Below are 22,262 nucleotides of genomic sequence, written 5' to 3'. Positions count from 1 at the left end.
AACGCTGGTGTTTAGTAGCATATAGACATACTCTGCACTACAGTGAAATAAGTAAAAGAGATTATAGTCAAATATAGTCAAATATTGTCTTATATTGCTTTTGTTAATGGCTATGACCAAATATATACCAAGAACTCTTAAAATTTTGATATTTTTCTCAAACAATTGAGAATACATATTTTTAGAACAGAATTTACTGGAGAAAAAAGGCTGAGTATTTTTTTTTTCTCATCTTTCTCTGGAAAATAAATTTTCACATCTTTTCTCTAGAGCTTCAGAGGCTGCTATGCAGTATGGGCTTATATGTCTGTGGTGAACACAAGGGGGAATATTTTATTTTTAATCAATGGCAGGCAGATTTATCTGGAATTTATTTTTTCATTTTCCTCAAAACTACTGGTCATTTATTACTATAGAAAATGTACTTCTGTAAAAATCAACTGACGCATTTGCTGTCAGTTTAAACAAGCAAGAAGCAATGAGTAGGAGAAAAACACCAAGAAAATGGCCCCAAGGGAAAGCTCTGCATAATGAATTTGAAATCGCTGCTGTTGGAAATACTGTTGCTGCTTTTCCTGTCAGGGCTGTAACCTCACACAGAACTTTTAGCTTAAAGCAGAGAGTGGAGTTTATCTACAGCATCACTAGCGTCCGAGGTTTATGCTTCTAGATTTTTCAAACTCTAGAGACCACTGTGCTATGTGGTATATTGATGGCATTTTTAAAGGGGAAATATGGCAAAAATAGAGCACGGTCTTGCTATAAAAGTTAAGATGATGAGATAAAACCAGGAACAACAGAGTCTATGTAAGCTATATTTTCAAACAAAATCTACCCCACACTTTTGAAGTGGGAACTCATAAACGAAATGAATGGGGAAGCCATGCAACTTAAATGATAACAATTTGCCTAGAGATACAGAGATCATCCCCAAGACTTTTAGCTCCAGTTCCTAGCTTCCCTTACTGCCTGATATGGAAGTATGAGGAAGCTCATTCTAGAGACAAAAGCAGAGCTGTGGACTGCCTGGGATGCTCATTCTCCAAAGGGACAATCACTTGCTATGTTATTTCTTGCAGAGGGTCTCACAGAAACCTTGGTTAAGGTTCCAGTCATGCCTAAATGAGGCTGATACGATGAATGAAGAGAGATGAGAAATTACAGTGCACAGTATTGTCAACTGTTCTTAAATTAAGAAGTTCAGAACATGGATGAATATTTAGTAGTCTTTTTAATGCAGTAACTGCTTTTCAGTGTTACTCATCTATCTGAGCGGTTGCTGTAGCTACAACATAACCCTGAGAATTGGCAGAGAGGGAATCGTGTATTCTACCACATTCCCTGGCCCGTACAAAACATTTTGTGAACATTTGTATACTCTAAAGTAGGTGTTAGCTGGGGAGATTTATGAATGTCTACACAGTAGTTTCTTTCCTAATCCCAAATACAGATTTTTAACCTTAAATGTCAGTATTTATCTTGTTTAAATACATTAATATACCCTTGGACACTAATATACCCTCGGATATCTTGTCATCCAAATGAACATTTAATTCTTACTCGAATCCTGTGTATTTGTAGGAAGTTAAGACAAGTCATTTATGAGAAGTTAGTAAAATAAACCTCATTAGTATTTCAGAAGTGCAGATTTAAGGTCATTTATTTACACAGGTGCTGGCTGCTGTAAACCATAGGTGACACTAGGAGAAGTTTGTTTATGGACTCAGTTTACTGCAAAATCAGCAAGGTCAGAGCTCTTCTAGCTCTAATACTTGGAATGAGTCAGCTTTGACATTTCAAGTTGAAAAAGAGCTCAGAATTTAGAATCAAGTTAAGAATATGTTGGATGGATGATTTTAGGAAGGACAAATTAGATTTCTAAATTGACATGCAGTGCTAAAACTAGGAACAGCTTGCCTGGATTCAGAAAAATGACTAATACAAGGAAAAAAATGAACTTATTTGGGAGGAAGGAATCAGTATAGGGAATGTGTGTTAAATAGTGTAGGTATCCTGTGCAGAAAAGATGGAAAGGGATTGGGGCTGGGTGGCTGGCAATAAATACGTTATTCGTACAAGAACACCATGAAAAACAATCAGCTAATAAATTAATTGAGAGCTAAGAGTTGCAACAAGTAGTATTTATTTTAGATCTCACCCCTTGCAAACTCTGTTCCTGGCTGTTAGATGGGTTGTCGCATTGCAGACAGGATACAATTGCCATGGAGATTGTTACGAGAACTTTCCCTGTAATTTAGATTTTGCTTGGTTAATGTTTCTTTTCCATGCTTCCAGAAAAAGAAAATACTGGTTATGAACTATGTATTTAATATTAAATATGTTTACATAGGGTGATTTTTTGTATTATTCCTGTTACGGTTTATATCATGAACCACAAATAAGGGCCTTCCGTGTGGTTACGTAGTGAAGCTGTAGTAGAACAAGGATCTGACCACTGCCTGTCAGAGCTTAGGCCGATGCGCATAAGGCAATCATTCTTCTCTTGCTCCTTCTTGTAATGGTTGTGTATACTGCATTTTTAGCTAAGGACAATGAAGATTATTTATATGTATATATTCCTTAGAATACTGAAAAGCCTGTACTTTGTATTGTTAGTCTTCAGGTGAAAATTGTTCTTTTCCTTACACTGTACATGCTGTAGTTGTGTGTCGAAGGTGTTCTCAGCCTTAGGGGAGGATGGCCTCTGCTTTTAACAGCTGTTAAAATATCTGTGAGCTAATAATTGTATTATGAATCATTCTTAAGAAATCTGAATGAGGATCTAAGCTAGTATAATCCTGTTAGAATCATAGAATGGTTTGGGTTAGAAAGGACCTTAAAGATCACCTAGTTCCAACACCCCTGCCATGGACAGGGACACCTCCCACAGACAAGGCTGTTCAAGGCCTCATCCAATCTGTCCTTGAACATTTCCAAGGATGGGGCAGCCACAGCTTCCCGGGGAAACCTGTGTCAGTGCCTCACCACCTCCATCATGAAGAATTTCTTACTAATGTCTAATCTAAATCTTCCCCCTTCCAACTTAAAGCCATTCCCCTTTGTCCTATCCCTACATGCTTTTGTAAAAAGTCCCTCCACAGCTTTCTTGTAGCCCTTTATAGGTTCTGGAAAGTGCTATAAGGTCTTCCTGGAGCCTTCTCTCAGCCTGCTCTCATAGCAGAGGTTCTCCACATCTCTGATCATCTCTGTAGCCTTCCTCTGGACCTGTTCCAACAGTTCCATATCCTTCTTATATTGGGGATTCCAGAACTGGACAAAGTACTCCAGTTGGGCTCTCACGAGAGCAGAGTAGAGGGGCAGAATCACCTCCCTCGAACTGCTGGCCACGCTTCTCTTGATGCAGCACAGGATATGGTTGGTCTTCTGGGCTGTGAGGTCACATTGGCAGCTCATATTAAGCTTCTCATCCATGAACACCTCCCAGTCTACCTCATTAGGGCTCCTCTCAATCACATCATCCCCCATCCTGTATTGAAATAGTGGATTGCCCTGGTCCAGGCGTAGGACCTTGCCCTTGGCCTTGTTGAACCTCATGACGTTCACAAAGGCCTGCTTCTCCAGCTTGTCCAGGTCCCTCTGTATGACATCCCATCCTTCTGGAGTGACAACTACACCAGTCAGCTTGATGTCATCTACAAACTTGCTGAGGGTACTTGATCTCACTGCCTTTATCACTGAGGAAGATATTAAACAGCACTGGTCCCAGTATGGACCCCTAAGGGACACCACTTGTCATGAATCTCCATCTGGACATTGAGTCTTTGACCACTACTGTCTGAATGAGACCATCCAACCAATTCCTTGTCCACCCACCAAATCCATATCTCTCCAATTTAGAGAGAAGGATGTTGATAACAGATGCTTCTAATAGCCGTGCTTTTTTCATTGCAAGTTATATTTCTATCCCTGAAATAGGGTAGGTCTGTCTAAAATTTTATGTTGTCAGAGCTTTCAAATGCTCCGCTGCAGTCCTCTGCTGTCAGTTTTGGAACATTCTAAAAACTTCTTGTCCCAAGACTTGGCCAAGAAGTTCGCAACTAATCCTGTTATATTAAATGTCATTTGTTGACTGGTTGCCTCTCACTCATGCAGTGGAAGGGGTGATGGCAGTCCCCCTGTGCCAGAGGGAATACAGAAATTGTTCCTTCTTGGAACGTACCAGGCATGCAAATCATGGTAAAGAGGAAGAGAGATCACCTTCCTGTTCCAGGGCCCTGGAGAGCTGATTATTGCCAGTGTGTCAGAGAGAAGAAAGGGAAGGAATTGTTCTGGGAAACAGAATCTCTCCTGGGGCTTAAAGAGATTGAAAAAGATTGCATTTCTGAAACATCAATAGGCTGATTACTAAGATGAGCAGTGCTTGTACTGAAGCATGGAGGAAGGAGAACAGCTTTAGCTAAGCTGTCAGTACAGAAAAATACAGAACCTTTATTTATTGCCAAATTCCAGAAGGATTCTATCAAAGTAAAGCCACAGAAGTGTAGAGATGAATGCCTGTTGTGCTCAGTGGCGTATCCCAGTCTGAATACTTCTGAGGGTAGAGTAGTAGGCCTAGTGTAGCAGAAGTTTTGTCTTTAGCTGAGTTCTGCATCATTCTTACCCTTGCATACTCATACTAAGATTATTTATCAACTAAGAACTTGAATGCTCCCCCCCCCAATTCTTGGAGGAGATTGTGTTCTTCAAGCCAGTCACCACCAAAGATGGAAAAATTTAACATGGAAAAATTGTTGCCAGCAGCAAGGACATCAATGCAGCTCATGAAGACAGATTGCTGGAAGTGAGGGTCTTCTTTCTTGTAACTGAATGAGCAGTTCTCCTATTTGTTACTCCAGCTTCTCTACCAACTGAAAAGAAGAACCTGTATTCCTGGATCAGCAGATTCAGAGACTCTGATGAGAGCTGGAGAGTTGAGCTTGCTGGCAAGCTTTCTCTCTGTGTTCTTGCAAGAGGTTGAGTGTTGTATATCAAAGATGCTTCCCTTGTGCTGGATTCTGCTTTTTTTTCTGGAGTCTGGAAATATGCAATAATTTTACTGAAATTTATAGTTTGGCAAAAATAAAATAAAATAAAATAAAATAATCAGTTAAATGAAGAATCTGACTGTGTTCAGGTTACCTAGTCCTTGACATTTCATTATTCCAGAGGAAAAAGGGGAGTTACTGTGACTCACAGTAAAAATCTCAGTGTTTCAGTTGCCACCTTTATGAATCATATTAAAAATGTGGTTTTGTTAGTTTTTTGCATGACAGCTCTCGGGATCATTGGACTGAATTCTCATTATCATTGTCATAAGTTTGATGACCTTGAATTCAAGGCTGAGTTACACTTCATATGTGTATCAGTCATTTATTAATTATAAATGAAGGAATTGACCTCAGTATGCCAAAAATTTGCTTGTATGAAAGTAAAGAGAGAATGCTTGTTAGCTCAAGTATTGAAATTTCTGTTTTATCTAAAAATTTCACTAGGATCTGAAGCCAGTCTAAAATAATAGATGATGACTCTGTGACAAACTGAATTTTGCTTTTTACATGCTTGCCACCACTATTATTTTTGTAATGTGTGCCACATTATTTATGAAAGCGTTTTCCTCCTCTATGTGTCACAATTTATCCCAAAGTCATCTGTATAGATGTACAAATAACTAAGGTCATTAATTGCATTCTTTTCATTGATAACTCTGCTTATGAGACATCACCCATGTTTTTTTCATAGAATCATAGAATGGTTTGAGTTGGAAGGGACCTTAAAGATTATCGAAGTCCAACCCCCCTGCCATGGGCAGGGACACCTCCCACTAGATCAGGCTGCCCAAGCCCCATCCAACCTGGCCTTGAACACCTCCAGGGACAGGGCATCCATAACTTCCTGGGGAACCTGTTCAAGTGCCTCACCACCCATTCATCATGAATTTCCTCCTTATGTGTAGTGTTTTGTTGTTGTAACCAGTGATGTGTGTAGAATGCTTCTGACTTACTGTGATATATGAGAAGGTTCGTAACTTCCTTTTAGGTCAAAGGTTTAGAAAAACCTAGGCAGTGAATCACATTTGATGGCATTATTTCTTGTATTTGTGTAGTTTGCTGACTTCAGTTTGCTGTTCTTCATTCCTGTTTATCAAAGTGTGATGTACCTGTCAAGAAGCTTTACTGCTTTTCATATAGAAGAGTGGAAAAGGGCTTATCTTTAAGTTCCAGGAGTACAGTGGTCAATAATTGACTTTTCTGCACTGCTCTTTTTTGTGTACTACCTGCCCTAAAGCTTCAGTATCGTAGGTGTAAACAGATACACCCTTAAGGCTTGGCCTTGGCTATTAAGTCTCAATGCCATAACTGTCACGAGTAAATTAAAGGTCATATTTTGCTGTACAGGTAAACACGTATCTTAGACTTTACATTCAAAGTCTATATTTTTCTTTTTTTATTTCTTTTTTTTTTTATTTTTCACCAAATGTAATGTGAATGATCTGTAGGCATGGAACTTTATTCGTTTTGGTATGGTGAATGTGAAACAAGCCATGCTTAATGCTCAAATATCAGTGGTGACACTTCGTTCAAGCGTGAGGAACAAAGCTAAAGCCGGACTTAATAAACTTAGATGGCAAAACATGAATCAAACCCTGTTAAGTAGCTCTTGGCAAACCAATCCTCTGATGTGAACAAGACCTCTGTTGTGAATTTTATTTTATTTTTTAATTATTTTTTTTCACCCTGCTCTACCATGGTCCAAAATTTTGAACTAACCCTGTGAAGTGCTGCGTGTCAGGGAAAGCTACTTTAGTCCAAATCTTGTGCATTATGCGATCTGTTTTTCTTGAACTCATGGCTTCCTTTCTCTTTCCCCTCATCCTGAAAACTAGGTTATGTTATGTCAATTCCAAGCCCTGGTTATAGAAATTCATTCTCTTTGATACAGATAAAGTAAATCAAGCCATATTTCCTTTTTAAGAAGATTAACACATAGAACTTGGTTCACTCATGTTGTCTTTTGTGCTTGGTTTGGTCTTATTTCCTTAACTTCAGATAGCCATCTTTGTAAATATTAGTATATTTTACTTGTTGTAATCTGATGTGCCATTTCTCTCCCCTTTTTTCTCCTTCCCTAAGATTATCGTTGGAGAAACTGCAGTGTTTTGTCTACAGTTAGCTACAAAGGATTTTGAAAACCAAGAAAAAACAATATTAACTGGAGACTGTTGTTATATAAATCCACTGGTGCGCAGGACCATCAGATTCCTTGGTATGAGCAAAATTAATGCTTTCATTTTCTGAACGGTGAGAGTGATTAATTATGTCTTAATTTTGACTTGGGAAAAGCCAACAGATAACAGATAACAATACAACAATACAACATTACATGTGTAGTATTAACTCAGGTTCTCTCCTTCTGGGTAGCAAATGAGGCTTCTTGGAAGTCTGGATAAAAAAGAGTAGCTGCAGAAACAGCAGTAAAAATAAGAAAAATTAGGAGCACAAGAGGGGAAAACAACCAGCAGACCTGATGTATGGTGGAGAAAGGAGATATCCTTGGGCCATGTCTATAGTGAATAGTTTTCTTTGGGTTATGCACATATATGGCAGCCAAAGTTGAAGATATTGCAATATAACTGTGTGTTTGAAGCAAAGCTCAGTTTGGGTACTTAGCCTGGAGACTGTACCATAATTTCTGGTAGAAAACTGTACAAAATACATGTTCCACTGAAGTCTGCTTTAACTCCCCCATTGACTTTAGTAGACATGAGATATCATCCTTTCTGCTTAGTTCATTGTACATGTATTTGGAGGGAGAAGTACCACTACTCAAAATGTCTATTGTATATTCGCAGATGCTACTTTTTAATGTGTGCAGGGGTGCCATAGTGGGCTCAGTCCTGTTGTTTGTTTCTCACGGCTGTATCTAAGAGAAACAGCTGGAGGAATGAAGCCCTGGGCCAGCTAATCCTTCTGTGTGCCCCAGTTGCAGGGGGGAGGGAGGAAATGTGCAGCTGTGTCTGTATTTGTAGTGTTTGTGTGACAACCATCCCTGCCTTCTAAGCCGGGTTGCTTGCTGTCACACTGGAATGCTGAAGGTCATTAGGAGTGAGACTGTCCTGCATAGGTCCAGAGGAGATGGGGAGTGATGATGAGAAGCTCCTCCCACACCACTTACTCTGTGTGTAATCAGTGCCTACGCTTCCTTGGTGGGCCCTCCTTGCTCAAAGCAAAAATAAACTGAGAGGGAGGGAAGAGATGAGCAATGATCTCTGCACTGTTCTACCAGGTGAGGCATCCCTTCCCTTTATGCTCACACAAAGTGATGTGGCCACCCTTGCTGGGGCAATTCTCACCCATGGGGCTTGCTGAAAGAGCCCTTCTGTGCAGAGACTCAGCCAGGCACAATCCACTGCTCACCAATGTCTAGCTCTTCAGGGTAAATTAACATCAGTGGGACATTGCTGACCAGGCAGGATCGTCCTCGGTCCTCTAGCTTTGCTGAAATAAAAAACTGACCTTGAGAAATGCGCGTGCTTCTTTGGGATTGTCTGCTGTGGTATGCATCCATTTGTGCCTTCATGGTGCCCCTTGAAGTTGGGAACTGCCAGAACTGTGTTCACAGTCAATTGAAATATAGGAAAGGTAAGGTGATTTGCCTGTGGAAATAAAGGAGGAAATCTCTTAGCTCAGGTGAAATTTGAACATACACCTGCTGGCTTTGCCTCCCATTCAGGGTGTTGTGTTTGCATTTCCTTCCAGAGCTCACTTTCTGCTTCCAAAAGGATAGAAAGGGTCCTTGGAATAGTGGAAAACTGTTTTCTTTTAAGTAATCGAAAACATGCATTTCCATTCTGATGAACAATATACGTGCTTAATACTTTGTTTATATATCTGATAAAAAACTCTTTAGCATAAGTAGATCCTCAAATATGTAGATCTTCAGCTCAGTGTTAATATCACGATTAATATGCCACGCATAGATATGCACCCAGGAGAAGGCAGATGAAGACAACTCGGGTATTGCAATATTGAATTATTCAGTATTTCAGCTTCTTTACAGCTGCAAGGGAAAAGGAGATGCTTGTCCAGCGTATGTTATGATGACTTTTCAAGTTACTTCTCCATCAGGGCCTGAATTCCTTGGTTCTCAAGCAGATTTACAGGGTGAAGAATTTGCTTTTGTCACTTCTGTTTAGTAAGCATGGGCAAGAGTTAGGTACCAGTATAGCTAACTACCCTGAACAGTGGAGATTCATGACTAGGGGACTTAGGAAATCAGGCTTGTGCTCCTGTGGAGGATGGAGAGAGATCAGGTGCGCAAGTGTATTGCAGTGTTGCTGCTGTGGTTGTACAGGAAAGCATCTCTAGGGTACAATACACTTGAGGGTTTTTCATGTTATTAAATGGAAGGAGCTGGTGTATTACTATGCTAAATACTATAATGTGTTGCACTGGAGTGAAATTGTCAGGAAATTTAACTTTTTGTTTCCCTTTTTAGGAATTTACGCATTTGGACTGTTCGCTACGGACATCTTTGTAAATGCTGGACAAGTAGTAACAGGGAATCTTGCACCACATTTTCTTGCACTTTGTAAGCCCAACTATACAGCACTTGGATGTAAACAGTATACGCAGTTCATCAGTAGTGTACATGCCTGTACTGGAAATCCAGACCTTGTCATGAAAGCCAGAAAGACATTCCCATCCAAAGAAGCAGCACTAAGTGTGTATGCAGCTATGTATCTGGCTGTAAGTATATTGTACAATTTAATGTCACTGTATTTTTGTTCGCAAATAGCTCACGCTGTGAGGGGAGGTGGGAAGAATGCGGAGAACACAAGACAACCACTGGCTGATTTTATATATTTAAACCTTCTGTGAGTAACTGTGAAGCCTTTGAGAGTTTGATTCATTGGACATAATTCTGGTGATAACGAATGTATTGTTTCTCTGAGGCTTGAAAGTTAAGGCAATGCTGAGAGCAGGCAAGTTGTCCAGCAAGGGTTATAGGTTTAAGATAACCAGATTCTTACTTTACTTTTTCCCCATTTCCAGAGAGTGTGGGAGGAGGCTATGTTGGGTGGTAATGAACAAGGGCAGGGGTTGCCTGTGACTGGTAGTGGTTCCTTTCCATGTTTTAACCCAGTATAGATTAGTAAAATTGCACATGACCGTATTCTTTGGTGGAGTGAAGCATAAGAGTGGGCATATGTGTCTGATGTCTGCAGGTTTCCCAAGATCTCCCAAGTGACATGGGGACAGGACAAGAGGGAATGGCCTCAAGCTCCGCCAGGGGAGATTTAGGCTGGACATTAAGAAAAAATTTTTCACAGAAAGGGTCATTGGGCACTGGAACAGGCTGCGCAGGGAGGTGGTTGATTCACCTTCCCTGGAGGTGTTTAAGGCATGGGTGGACAAGGTGCTAAGGGGCATGGTTTAGTGTTTGATAGGAATGGTTGGACTCAATGATCTGGTGGGTCTCTTCCAACCTGGTTATTCTATGATTCTATGAAGATCTGTGCATGTCTTTAGATACCAGAATAGGTATTTATAGGTACCTCAGTGCTCATACAAAATCAGTTTGGCTTTTAATCTGCAATGAAGTGGGCTACTAGCCAATTCAGCCCTTCTCCCATCTCTCCTCTCTGATATAGGGAGAGATGAGAAGGGCTGAGGTAAAAACTGGTGTTCACTGCCTGGCATCAGAGCTGTTCTAGCATCTGTTGAGGGGTGTGGGGAGGCAGGTGAGAGGCAGAGCAACTAATGAATCTCACTCAAGTAACTCTGTGCAGTGTTCCCTGGCTTAGTTTGGAGCCTAGTCTTAGGCAGAAGCACATCATCTTAGTAAAGTTGTCCCTGGCACATGCGTATGGGAATTTCTTACCTGACCTGTGCTGGTAATCACAGGCCTTTGTAGCCCTTTGGGTGGGCCTAGGACTGCCCTCATAGTGTCAGTGGGAAGCTAAACACGTGTGTGTGTCTGTGTGTGTACCTCTGTGGTCATTGCAGGAGTCATCCCTGAAATTCCCTTAGTATTTGAACAGCGGCTTGCCTGTACGTGTACGTAGGTATGTATGTCTGCATATATATGCATGTATATATACATGTGTGAGTGTGTATTGCCTTTGAGCATATATTTAATGAGCTGACTTCTAATTCCTGACTGATCTGGAAAGTGATATTTGCCAACGTGATAAAGATCCCAGCCCCATCCACAGAGAGCGTGCCAACTCCATGCTTCTGAATATGATTTTAGAACCAGTTGATTAAAATTTGCAGTACTGACAGTAACATTTACCAGAAGTTCCTTGTGAGCAATTTCTGTTTAAGAGGTGTGGATCATCAGTTAGTGCAGGCAAGTGTAATCTGCAAATAAGAGATGAGCAATAAAATTCTATTCTAACGTAAGTCAAGTGTAAGACTCCTGATAGTGTTGTCTTTATTTGAGGAGATGTCTAAGGCGTTGCTTCACTGAAACATACCTCTAAATTTGGTACAAGCTATTTTAGAAAATATTCAGCATTCTTTGTTTTAATTGCTCCTGTTTTTCTCATCCATCTGTAAAGCTGGATTTCCACTGTTGCCATGAGTCACAGTAACTAAAGGAAACTAGCTGTTTAAATACTGCAAAGCCGGAAGGAAAATAGTATTAATACATTTTAGAAGCAAAAAGTAGACATTAGTAAGGTCTAATACCTAGTGTCAGTGACTTTTGTAATGAGCAAGAGTACTTTATGCCGACTTTCTTATCTGTGGTCAATATACAGTTAGCCACATAAAAAAATAAAACTGCTGTGATCTGTTTCATGACTTTTAAATCTTTCAGTAACTGCAGAAATTAATATGTCCTATGTCATTACTGTGTCACTGCACAAGGCACGATGCTGTCGTTATTTAACTAGAGTGCTTTAGATTGCCCTCAGGATTTCTGAATTGAGTGGTGTCCTGCCAGTTTATGTCCTTGATGCAATATTGGCAGATTTTTGGTTTTGTTTTGTGGGGTTTTTTTTAAGCCTGTACCATGGTTGCTGCTAAAGAGATTGTTTATTACACACCATGGAAAGAAATGCAACGTTTCAATATTTGGGGTCATCTCCTTATACTGTCATGATGTTTATCAGTATAGTTGGCCTTGAATAACAACTTCCTCATCGCTGTTCACTGGAGTAGAAGACTTAAACAGTAGCCTAGTCTTTGTATGAGCCATGGTACAACAGTTATTGAGGGCACGGACATAAAGACCTTCATATATTACTCAGCTAGTATTTCATGGTCATATAATCTCTGATACAAAATGTGCTTTCTTTTTGGTTAACAGAAATATTTGGGAGAAAGGAAGGGATTGTTGCAGAATCCTCCTTGGACACTTTAGCCAGCTGTGCACAAAATGAAACCAGTTTAAAGACATAAACAGATGACAAGCTGATCCAGAGTCCTTGCACTCTGAGGGGGTGAAGTAAACAAAGTCAGGCTTGTGTGATTTTACCCATTTAAAAACAAAGCCTATTTATCTAATAATTCCCCTGTCTTGTTCCACTTAAGTGCAGCCATGTCCTTATCACCTAGCATCTGTGCGTATTGTCTGTTAACAATAGCTTCTTTTTTCATCGAAGTTCTTGAGTCTTCCTTTTTTCCCCCTCCCCTCTTTTGAGAGTGGGTGGTTGCTATGGTAACTCTGAATTCCCCTTCTGCTGAAAGTACAGTCCTTTTCAAACAACTGCATTGCTAATATTTAGACCTCTCTATATTGCTTTCTTTTAGTATGCATCAAAAAAGACTTAGCAGTGGTAATACTGAATGGCAGCACTATGGTTAGGCATTTTCTATACTCAGCTCCAAACAGGCGTGTTCAATGATGCATTACTTGTCTTCTTCGGACTTTGAGGTTTGGTTTTCCTGATGTCTTCAAAATGAACTACTGTAAATCCATTCTAGTCTCCAACCAAGCTGGCTGCTACTTGCATTTCTTCTTGGGTGTCTCCTCAACTCCTTTTGGATCTTTTTGTTTGTTTGGTTTTGCTTGAGTTGGGTTAATAAATTGGCTGCATCTGCTTTCACTTCTTATCAGCATTGCAATTCACCCTTTTTCAGCTGGACCAATATCTGGTAACATAGGTATTAAGGCAAACACTGCAAGTTTATTAAATAGAATATAATTGTACAAGCCAGATGATATGCGTAAGCTGGCACAGCCTGGACAACTAGAAGCAGCCAAGTATGCACATGTTTTTCTTCCACAACTGAGACACAGAAATGAGAAGTCACAAGTCTGTCTCTTTTTAGTAGGATTTTGAAGTGATATATGAAGATGCAGGCTATCTATTCACATGGATTTAAAAATAAGACTTGTGATTAACAGTTGTCCTTTTGTGCTGCAGACCTATGGGACTGATCATTGCTAGTTGTGGTTTAAGACAAATTTTAATTAATTCTATAAAATTTTAGTTTTTCATTCTTTTATTCTTATTGCATTGGACAAGAGTAGTTGACTACCTGTCTGTAGGGTAGTGTTTGGACTTGGTGTGTTTCCAACTTGCTTTGAACTTGTGATGATAGAGAAGCAGGTTTAGTGTCTTGATAATTGATGTGGCGCTTAGGTCTGTAGGCTGCTTTTGTTGCTTTGTACTGTGAACTCATGGCCTCCAGTACAGTCTCAGGCAGGGCTAGCAGGTAGAACTGACAAATAATTTTTTTCCTCTCTGCAGATCTTTTCTTGGGCCCAGGTTCATCTTTTCTGCTAGATTTTTGCTCCTGGCATTCTGATAGATCGTCTTTGCTGCTTATTCTGTCTATTTCACTACTCTGTCTTTTCACTGGGAAAGACGGCAAGGCAGTCAGAGCCACAGCGCTCACAACATGGTGATGTTCTGCTCACTGTCACACCTTGATCCATTCTTTAGGTGCAGATGTTGTCTTGCTTGTCCTTTGTCTTGAAGTGCCTATTTAGGTCCTGCTCAATGGGCAGCTGGAGGAGGCATGAGCAGTCTCTTTGACAGGCTTTAGGGAATGTTCAGGAGGAAAAGAAGTAGCAGAGACAACTTATTGAATCTGCTTTTTTGTCCATTTTTGTTAGGGAATTGAAGAATTAAAGTATTCTTATGGCTGCTTTTCAGGGGCAGTGTTAGGAAAGTGGAATTTCTTTTCAGTATCTGGTGCACAAGTAAAAGTATCCCTTAATACTGATTGTACAGCATATACCCTAGACTTCATATATCAGGTCTATTAGTTATTTTCAGACTGGATAGTAAAATAGCATTATAATTTGATCCAGAGATTCATCTAAAGACCTCTAGATATTTCTTGTCAGTGAGTTCATCACAACAATTCAATTGCTCAAGATAACGACCTCTGTAGGTTGAATGAGCTTTAATTTAGGTGTATCTTACAATCCTGGTACAGTGAAGGGTACTGTTTGCTTCTCCAGTTGTTTACAGTTATGACTGTGGGGAGATCATATAGAGAAACTTAATACTAAGCATTTGTAGAGCTTTCTCTTCCTTTTGCCAACACAGACCTTGAACTCTGAAAGCCAGTTTTTGTCTAGGATCATCCGTAAGTACTGCAAAACTTACAGGTAGAGCTGAAGGAGGCTTCAAAAGCACTAAAAAAATTCTTCAGTGGGCAGTTGCAGAAAGGCCCAGATGATTTGAGAATGACTGTGGTTTGCGCTGGTAATAATCTGACCCAGCAATGATTAATAAAGAAAGCTGAAGAGCTTTTAGATTGTCAAACAGGACTGTATAACTTAATATTGAACCTGGTTATAGGCTATCATCCGTTATAGCTCACTATTTTTCCAGTTTTTTTATCTCTGAGCATCTCTTTTCTTGTAGGTATGATGAGTATTGAAAGTTGTGCATTGCTCAGGTGGAACATCTGTAACATTACTTGTATTACTTGTGTAGTTCAAGATTCATTCTTTAATGACAGCACATTAGAAAAGCAAAACAAAACATGACATAATTTATGGTTGGACCACTGCCTGAGATAGGTGCCTGTACAGTGATTCCTTCCTCTTTCTGCTTGTCACTTCGTGAGTCATTATTCTCTGCCCACTAACAGACTGGTCTGTCTCTTTGTCAGTCCCCCAGACCATCTGCTTTAAGGAAGACTGAAACACCAAGCACACAAGGGCTCTTCTTCCCTGCATCCCTGGGCCTCAGGCTATTGAAATCCGCTAGGAAAATTAACCTCCCTCCTGGCTGGTGCACCCAGCATGATGGCTAGTTTCACTCTAAATAAAATGAGACTCTGGGACCTGTTACGTTTGTGTTTGTGTGCATAGATGTTTGTGTGGGTGAGCCTAAAGATAGCTGAAAGACTACAACTAAGAGGAGCTTGCAGTGTAGCCCAGGAGGCCACTTTGTCCTGTATTAGACGTACAATTGCTGTCTTTCCTTACATGTTTTGGAATAATTTTGTTTGCATTGGATTTAGGACATAGTTTGCATGAGTCAGACTTGCATCATGACACTTCTGAAAGCTTTCCCGGTACAAGCTAAGTGCCAATGCTATGATTATTCCGTATATTATAGCCCGAAACTGTCATGTCAGAAACCTCACAGCTGGCTTTGTCTTTGGTGGTGATGGTGGTGATTTTGACCCTTTCAAATAGATATTTTCAAAACAACTTCTACTTCCGTTTTTCTTTCAATTTACAAAGTTCTCTATAAAGACTTAGCTTCCAGCATCTTAAACACTGAAGGTGAAATGTTTGTGTTTTCCTGAACATCAAGTAAATATTGTTATATAGAATGACTGGATAACATTCACCTCCTTGTATGACTCTCTGCCAGCGGCTACTTACTGTTATCACCTTTATATCTTCTGGTACTAAATTGTATTTCAGGAAAAAGGAAAAGCAATATCAGAAGTTCTTCAAAAGAAGATTCACTGCTGATCTGATGTCACAGGAGAATGTGCAGCCTGCAAAATTAATTCTATCTACACTATCAATTCTTGACCTTACATGCAAAATCTTACTGCTATTTGACTTGACTAATTTAAAAGATCTCTATAATTAGATTCCTCCTTTCCCAATTTCTGTTCTTAAAAGGAACTGATCTGCACTTGTTCAATAAACATCTTTAGCCATGTGAAAAAATGTATATTCTCATTCATTCTGACTAATGTTTTAAGTCACCGAGCTATTTTCCTTTGTTGATACTGAATTTAATATTTATGAAAAGTAAGAAAAGAAAAATCCTGTAATTTTTTCAAGTTATTTATTCTTTTCAGTTACTAACTGTGGTGGTTTGTAGCTTTTTTCCAGAATCAAGAAGAAAACAACTGCTTAATTGTATTTTTTTTTATTGCATATCAGATCTTTGACCAAGTTAACCGTGTTAATATACTAGAGCTGCAAGAGGTCATGTTTAAAAAGGGACATCTATAAATCCTGCCTTGGAAGAGTGTATATTTGCTATGCAGAGTTCTTCAAATATACAGACCTTTTACTACACTGCTTCAGGACAAGTTTACCCTGTTTCTATTGTTTCTTTAATATATAATTTTAAAATGATACTATTCTTAACATCAGTGCTGTCTTTTCTTTATAGAATAGATAGAAATAGTACTGATGCTGGCAGAGCCCTCAGGTTATTGTGAATAATGGACTGGTTATTGACTGTACAAATAGGCAAGTATTCATTAAATGGAAATGGAGGTCAGTATTATTAATGTGAGGCACAGCATAAGTCTGCAGTTGTTTCTGCTCACTCAGTGCTTTGTCTGAGTAGGGATTTGAAGGACGTGCTTAAATGTAAAAAGAGTGAGAACTTTCTGCAGAATGCGTTTCAGTTTAGGTTTGTATTAAAAATGTTCAAGGTTGACTGAAGTACTGCAGAATCAGAAGTTGTAATATAATGTGCTTTGACTTCATAAAAATTGACATCATCTTTTTGGGCGATGAGCAAGTGCTACACATAACTGAAATACATCACTGAGGCATACCTTAAGCAAGCTGCGCTCTTCTTTGAATTGATTTTTCCTTGCTAGTAGTTGTGTTGATTTAATAAACCACAGTACAGATCTAAATGCAGGATATCTTCCTGCCAACTTCCCTTTGTCAACTTCACCCAAACTGTATTTGAAATTTGGTGATCTTGCTGCATGTTCAAAATACTAGAATATTTTTCTTAGCACCAGATATTCTAACATGCAGCATGGATGTGGGTAAGGGTGGTAGTATCCAGAAGTACAATGACGCTCACTAAAATAGAGGGTTACTGAGTAACTCAGCATTCACTGCTCTCTCTGTAGCTTGAAGAAAATCAGTGGAGCTAAAAAGCTGGAAAATAAAGTTGTAGTTATCTTCTAAGCATTCCACAAGATAAGGGTAACTAACTCACTGATGAGAGCTTGCAAAAATTTAAGGAGCTTAGATAAGAGGATAGTCAGCATATGAACAAATGCTATTTCTGAACTGATCTAGGAAGGAATGGAGGATTGTGGTTTGGAGATACACTCCAAAACTGTTTTATTTATTTATTTATTTTCAAACCTTTGCTCCGTCTGCATTACTTGAAAGCTTTCTACTGCTTTGCTCTTAATCATGTAGGGTACATGAAGATGTGTGTTGCAGTACTCTGCTGTGACTTTAAGTTTAATCTTTGATTCATCCTCTAAACCATGGATCTTTCTCTAGTGTTTCAAACAATATTCAGATGTTGCTCTTTTCAGACGAACACTGACCACTACCTCCTTCATTAAATTTATTGTAAGTGTAACCATGCCTAAACTACTTCTTGACTGAGTTATTGCAATACTTTGTGACTGATTACTCAGTAAATTCAGGTGAAGTTTCAAACAGGACCAAAAAACCCAAAGGACTGCCCATTTTTTTTCCAAAAAGATACTGGTTCTTCAATGCAGATTCATCAGTTTCCCCCTGCAGTCCAAAGCAATGGCATTGCACACTTAGAGTCTGTAGCGAAACTCTGTAGAAAATATTTGCATTCTTCAATCTAAAAGTTTCAACTCTACCTAAACGTGAAGGACTCAGGAATTTCAGTGGTTTAATTGCAGAAACAGCATCTGCAGAATGTAACTATTTCTTTTCTCAAAAATCTTGTTAGTTGAAATATAGTTTTTCAGGGGAGAACTTTCAAGCAACCTTAATGCCAAGATTCAAGAGACTGGAATTCAAAGATTTGGGTTTCATTTCTTCCAGTGACCCATCAGAGTTTGAAAAGTGCTGGCTGAAACCTGGACACTAGTGCACCCTTAGGGCAGAAGAGCTGCTTGATCATCAGGCAGTACTTTTAATTCAGTAGTATTGCACAGTGAGAGTTAGACTACAAGCAGGGCAGATTAATTTCTTGGAGTTTGATGTATGGAAGTTTCTGCATTTAGATAGGTTTGTGTGCTGAGGGGGATTGGTACTAAACGTCCTCTGTCACCAGCTGTGAAGTACACAGGGTATATTAGTTCAGGCCTGGTTGAAACTATTGCACATTATTTATAAAAGTAGATGCTGGCATTTAGTTCGGTTTTCATGGCTTTTTGGCAAATGTCTATTTGATTACAAAGGCATTTGCTAATAAAAACAAGGCCTTGATGTAGCCCGTTTCAGGCTAAAGGTCTTTTTCTATTATTGTTAACACTGCACAGTGAAAAATCAGTCTCTTTACTTCACTGCATAAATAAGTACATGACTGGGAGTAATAAGATACAATTGTTTAATTTGCCTGTTCTTTTGGGGGCTATTCAGTTTCAAATAAAATGTGATTTTGCTGTATTGTCTAATCTTTTTCTGTATCCCTAGGAAAAGGTTGTGATGACTTTATCTAGCACTCTACTTTCTTGTTTCTTTATCAAAATAAAGGCCAAATACACAGTCTATTAGAATAAAAATGTAGAGATTTTATTCACCAATTAGTGGGAGATATCCATCAGTCTTATAGTCTAATATTTTCTTCCTTTGTAATTTTCAGATGTATATTACCAACACAGTAAAAGCCAGAGGAACAAGGCTTGTAAAACCTGTTCTGTGTTTGGGCTTAATGTGCTTGGCTTTCCTTACTGGAATCAACAGAGTAGCAGAGTATCGAAATCACTGGTCAGATGTAATAGCGGGATTTGTAATTGGAATATCTATAGCAGTATTTTTGGTAAGTGTATATCTATCTCACTTCTGTTTTAAAAAAATTGGTGTATAGCTTAAAAAAAAATTGGTAGCCTTGACTTTTCAGGCAACTAGATGACAAAAGATGTGTTTCTGATTTTTGTTCTTATTATTTCTTTAGTTATATTCACACATACTCAAAAATATGAAGTCATTCTACTTTGACTTCTCTATAAACCAGACTGTAGCATTTCAAACATTTTTGCATCAAGCCCCATTGAAAGGAAGTTTGTATCCTTCAGAATAATGTCTAGTCATGATTTAATTTATGAAGTATTAAATTCAGTATAGTGGTACCTAGTCCAATCACGGAAAAAGCTTTTCTTTTCTTGGTTTAAAATAACCCTATTTAATTCAGGTTTACATTGAAATTTCATGTTATTCTGTATCAAAAAATCCTTGTTTAATGTTTTTCTTTTTTGGAACTGCTTTCCAAAACCAAATTGGTAATCACAGTCCACAATGGCTGGTGTCTGTGTCAGAAAGCTGCTGCTAATCTGTTAATCACCATCACTGGTATCTGCACTGCAAGACTATGACATAGAACAGTCACTGCTGTTTGCTGCCTGGGAGGTTATCTGCCTGGCAGCTTGTAATAGTACTAAATACGCTTTAGAATTGTTTTCTCCTATGAAAACACCTTTGAGCTTGATTCTTGGATCTCAAGGTCTTGATCTCTAGACTTGGCATGGCTAAGAACTCTCATGGGGTGGCTGAGGTGGGTGTTTTCATTCTTCTCAGAAATGTGAGGGCAGCTGTAGGTCTCTGTTAAAATACCTGCTTGCATTTCCAAATGCTGCCTTCCTCACAAGGTGTCTGCTGTTTCATTTGTGCCCCTAAAATCATAGACGAGAACGGAACAGAACAGAAATCTGTCCCAGCATTTTTTTTCGTATATTTTGTGTTATGTATTCCACAAACTCCTCTGAGCAGTATGACATCAAATTTAGTTGTATTTTGAAGAAAGTATTATGGGCAAACTTTGCTGCTTCAGTGAGTGCTTGAATTAGTAGGAACACCAACAAACTGGTATATATTGCATTCCTAAATCCCTGTGTGAGGGTCATTACTACCTTGAGAAGGCTTAGAACTTAGTCCAAAGTTGGGGATGATCCTTGCCTTCTTAGTCGCCCTTTCTCACTCTCCATTTGAGAAAGTCTTTACTGGTTGAAACATAGATGGTATGGGCCTTTCGTAGGAATTTAAGGTTACTGCGATATTCTGCTGCACATGAACATCTATTTATGATGTTGCTAATAATTGGTATAGTATTATTCAGCTTTGGTAATGGATTTGCTTTTAGATAAGAGGGTTTTTCTGTTCTCAGATGATGCATGTAGCAGTAAGTTGATTGAAAATCTTTTGTCTTGAAATATTAATTAAGAATTTTCTGTAAAACATGAATTTCACATTTCTGTTATACTACTGTAAGCTGTGACTAAAGCTGGTGTCAGTTCTGCCTAATAATGGATGTCAGGATCAAAGCTCAAAAGATATAGTTGTTTCTTAGCTATTCTGTTTATCTTCTAATCCTTTCTAGGTTGTTTGTGTGGTAAATAACTTCAGAGGACGTCAGCCAGAACATGAACATTCTCATATGGATAATCTGGCCCAGATGCCCATGATCAGCATACCCCGAGTAGAAAGCCCCTTAGAAAAGGTAATGTCTGACTTCTTTAAAAAAAACCCAACAGTTAAATAAAATGTAACTTTCCTGGAAGGATGATTGCTAACTATTCTGACAAGAGTGCCAAGGTAATCATATTTAAAGTAAGGAGGCGTGGCATTGAGGGAAAAAGGAATGAAGAATTAATTCAGAGACACTCCTGGGAGATTCTTATGTCACCTCCAAGAGCGACTGCTACTTATCAGTCCATTTTACTGCTGTAGCCACTGCTCACTCCATGGAGTCAGGCTGAGGAGATCTGAGGCCCTCTTTCCTCATGTAAATTTGATTAATGCTTTGGCAGAGAGTCCACAGAGCTTGTGAAGAGCTTAGAAAGATAAAATTTAACCCCTGAGACCAAGGAATTATGCAATTTATCCTATATCTTCAGGAAGGTGTTCTTCAGTGTGTATCCTAAGGCTATTGTAGAACATGGAATGCAGTCACTTCTGGATCAGCTGTGGGGCTTTTATCATCAGGTACCTTCTAGCCCCAGGACAGGGCACCCACTTGGGAATACGAGGATCACTCTGCACTGGCAGAGTGAAAAACTTAATGAATGTGATAATAATTGAGAGCAACATGGGTCTGCACAGTAACTGCAAAAAAGCTGTGATCTTTTGCCAAAGCAAATGAGATTTTGGACTAGGACACGGACTAGACCAGTAGTCTCCTGGGTGTGCCAAGACTTCTATGAGTAAATATTGCGATGTGTTTAAAATTTATTTTCATTTCCTGTAATAAAAATCTCTGTTTTTTAAAGATGATGATGTACTATGTAAGTGTTAGGTGAGATTACATCTGAACAATTTTATGAGCAAACAAGCAGTGAAATTTGATTTCTTCAAGTGATAGGACAAGAGGAAACGGCCTCAAGTTGTGCTAGGGGAGGTTTAAATTAGATATTAGGAAATATTAATTACCAAAAGGATTGTCAAACACTGGAACAGGCTGCCCAGGGAAGTGGTTGAGTCACTATCCCTGGAGGTATTTAAAAGATATGTAGATGTGGTGCTTAGGGATGGTTTAGTGATGGTCTTTGGCAATGTTAGGATAAGAGTTGGACTTTGTCATCTCAAAGGTCTTTTCCAGCCTAAATGATTCTGTGAAACAGCATAATCAAACAAAGGAAACATCTTAGGTATTTTTTCCAGAGGGAAAGTTTTAACTTCTAGTGCAAAGTGTGAAAGCAATTCTACTTTTTCTAATAACTTTATCTGTCATTATTTGTTAAAATCTTTATTGTTATGGCCATGTTTAAAGACAGTGAACAATTCTGCACTGGGTATGGCAGCAAAAGGATATTTCTATGGCATTTTTTGAAATCCAAACTACTGCTGATTGATTGTTTTTTGTATTAAACATAGGAAGAAATGTTTTTAACCTCTGTCTGTTAGTCACTTGGAAGTGGTAGGAGTCATTCTGTAATAACAATTCATGCTAGCCCCAGGTTTATTATTCCTTTCCTTGAAGG

At 39.0% G+C, this 22,262-nt stretch overlaps 1 protein-coding gene across 2 annotated transcripts in view; it reads left to right on the top strand.

Annotated features, from left to right (window-relative positions):
• The window catches only part of PLPPR5 (phospholipid phosphatase related 5), a 64,932-nt gene that overhangs the window by 34,364 nt on the left and 8,306 nt on the right, over positions 1 to 22,262 (top strand). For both annotated transcript variants that reach the window (XM_069862221.1, XM_069862222.1), the window contains 4 exons: positions 7,131 to 7,263; positions 9,496 to 9,746; positions 18,932 to 19,108; positions 20,663 to 20,782. In XM_069862221.1, the coding sequence (XP_069718322.1) occupies positions 7,131 to 7,263; positions 9,496 to 9,746; positions 18,932 to 19,108; positions 20,663 to 20,782 (681 nt within the window). The remainder of the gene's footprint in view (positions 1 to 7,130; positions 7,264 to 9,495; positions 9,747 to 18,931; positions 19,109 to 20,662; positions 20,783 to 22,262) is intronic.

Source organism: Phaenicophaeus curvirostris, chromosome 8, assembly GCF_032191515.1.
Source record: "Phaenicophaeus curvirostris isolate KB17595 chromosome 8, BPBGC_Pcur_1.0, whole genome shotgun sequence".
Classification (NCBI taxonomy): Eukaryota; Metazoa; Chordata; class Aves; order Cuculiformes; family Cuculidae; genus Phaenicophaeus; species Phaenicophaeus curvirostris.
The sequence above is the reverse complement of the archived record's forward strand: the minus strand, read 5'-3'. Positions and strand labels throughout refer to the sequence as shown.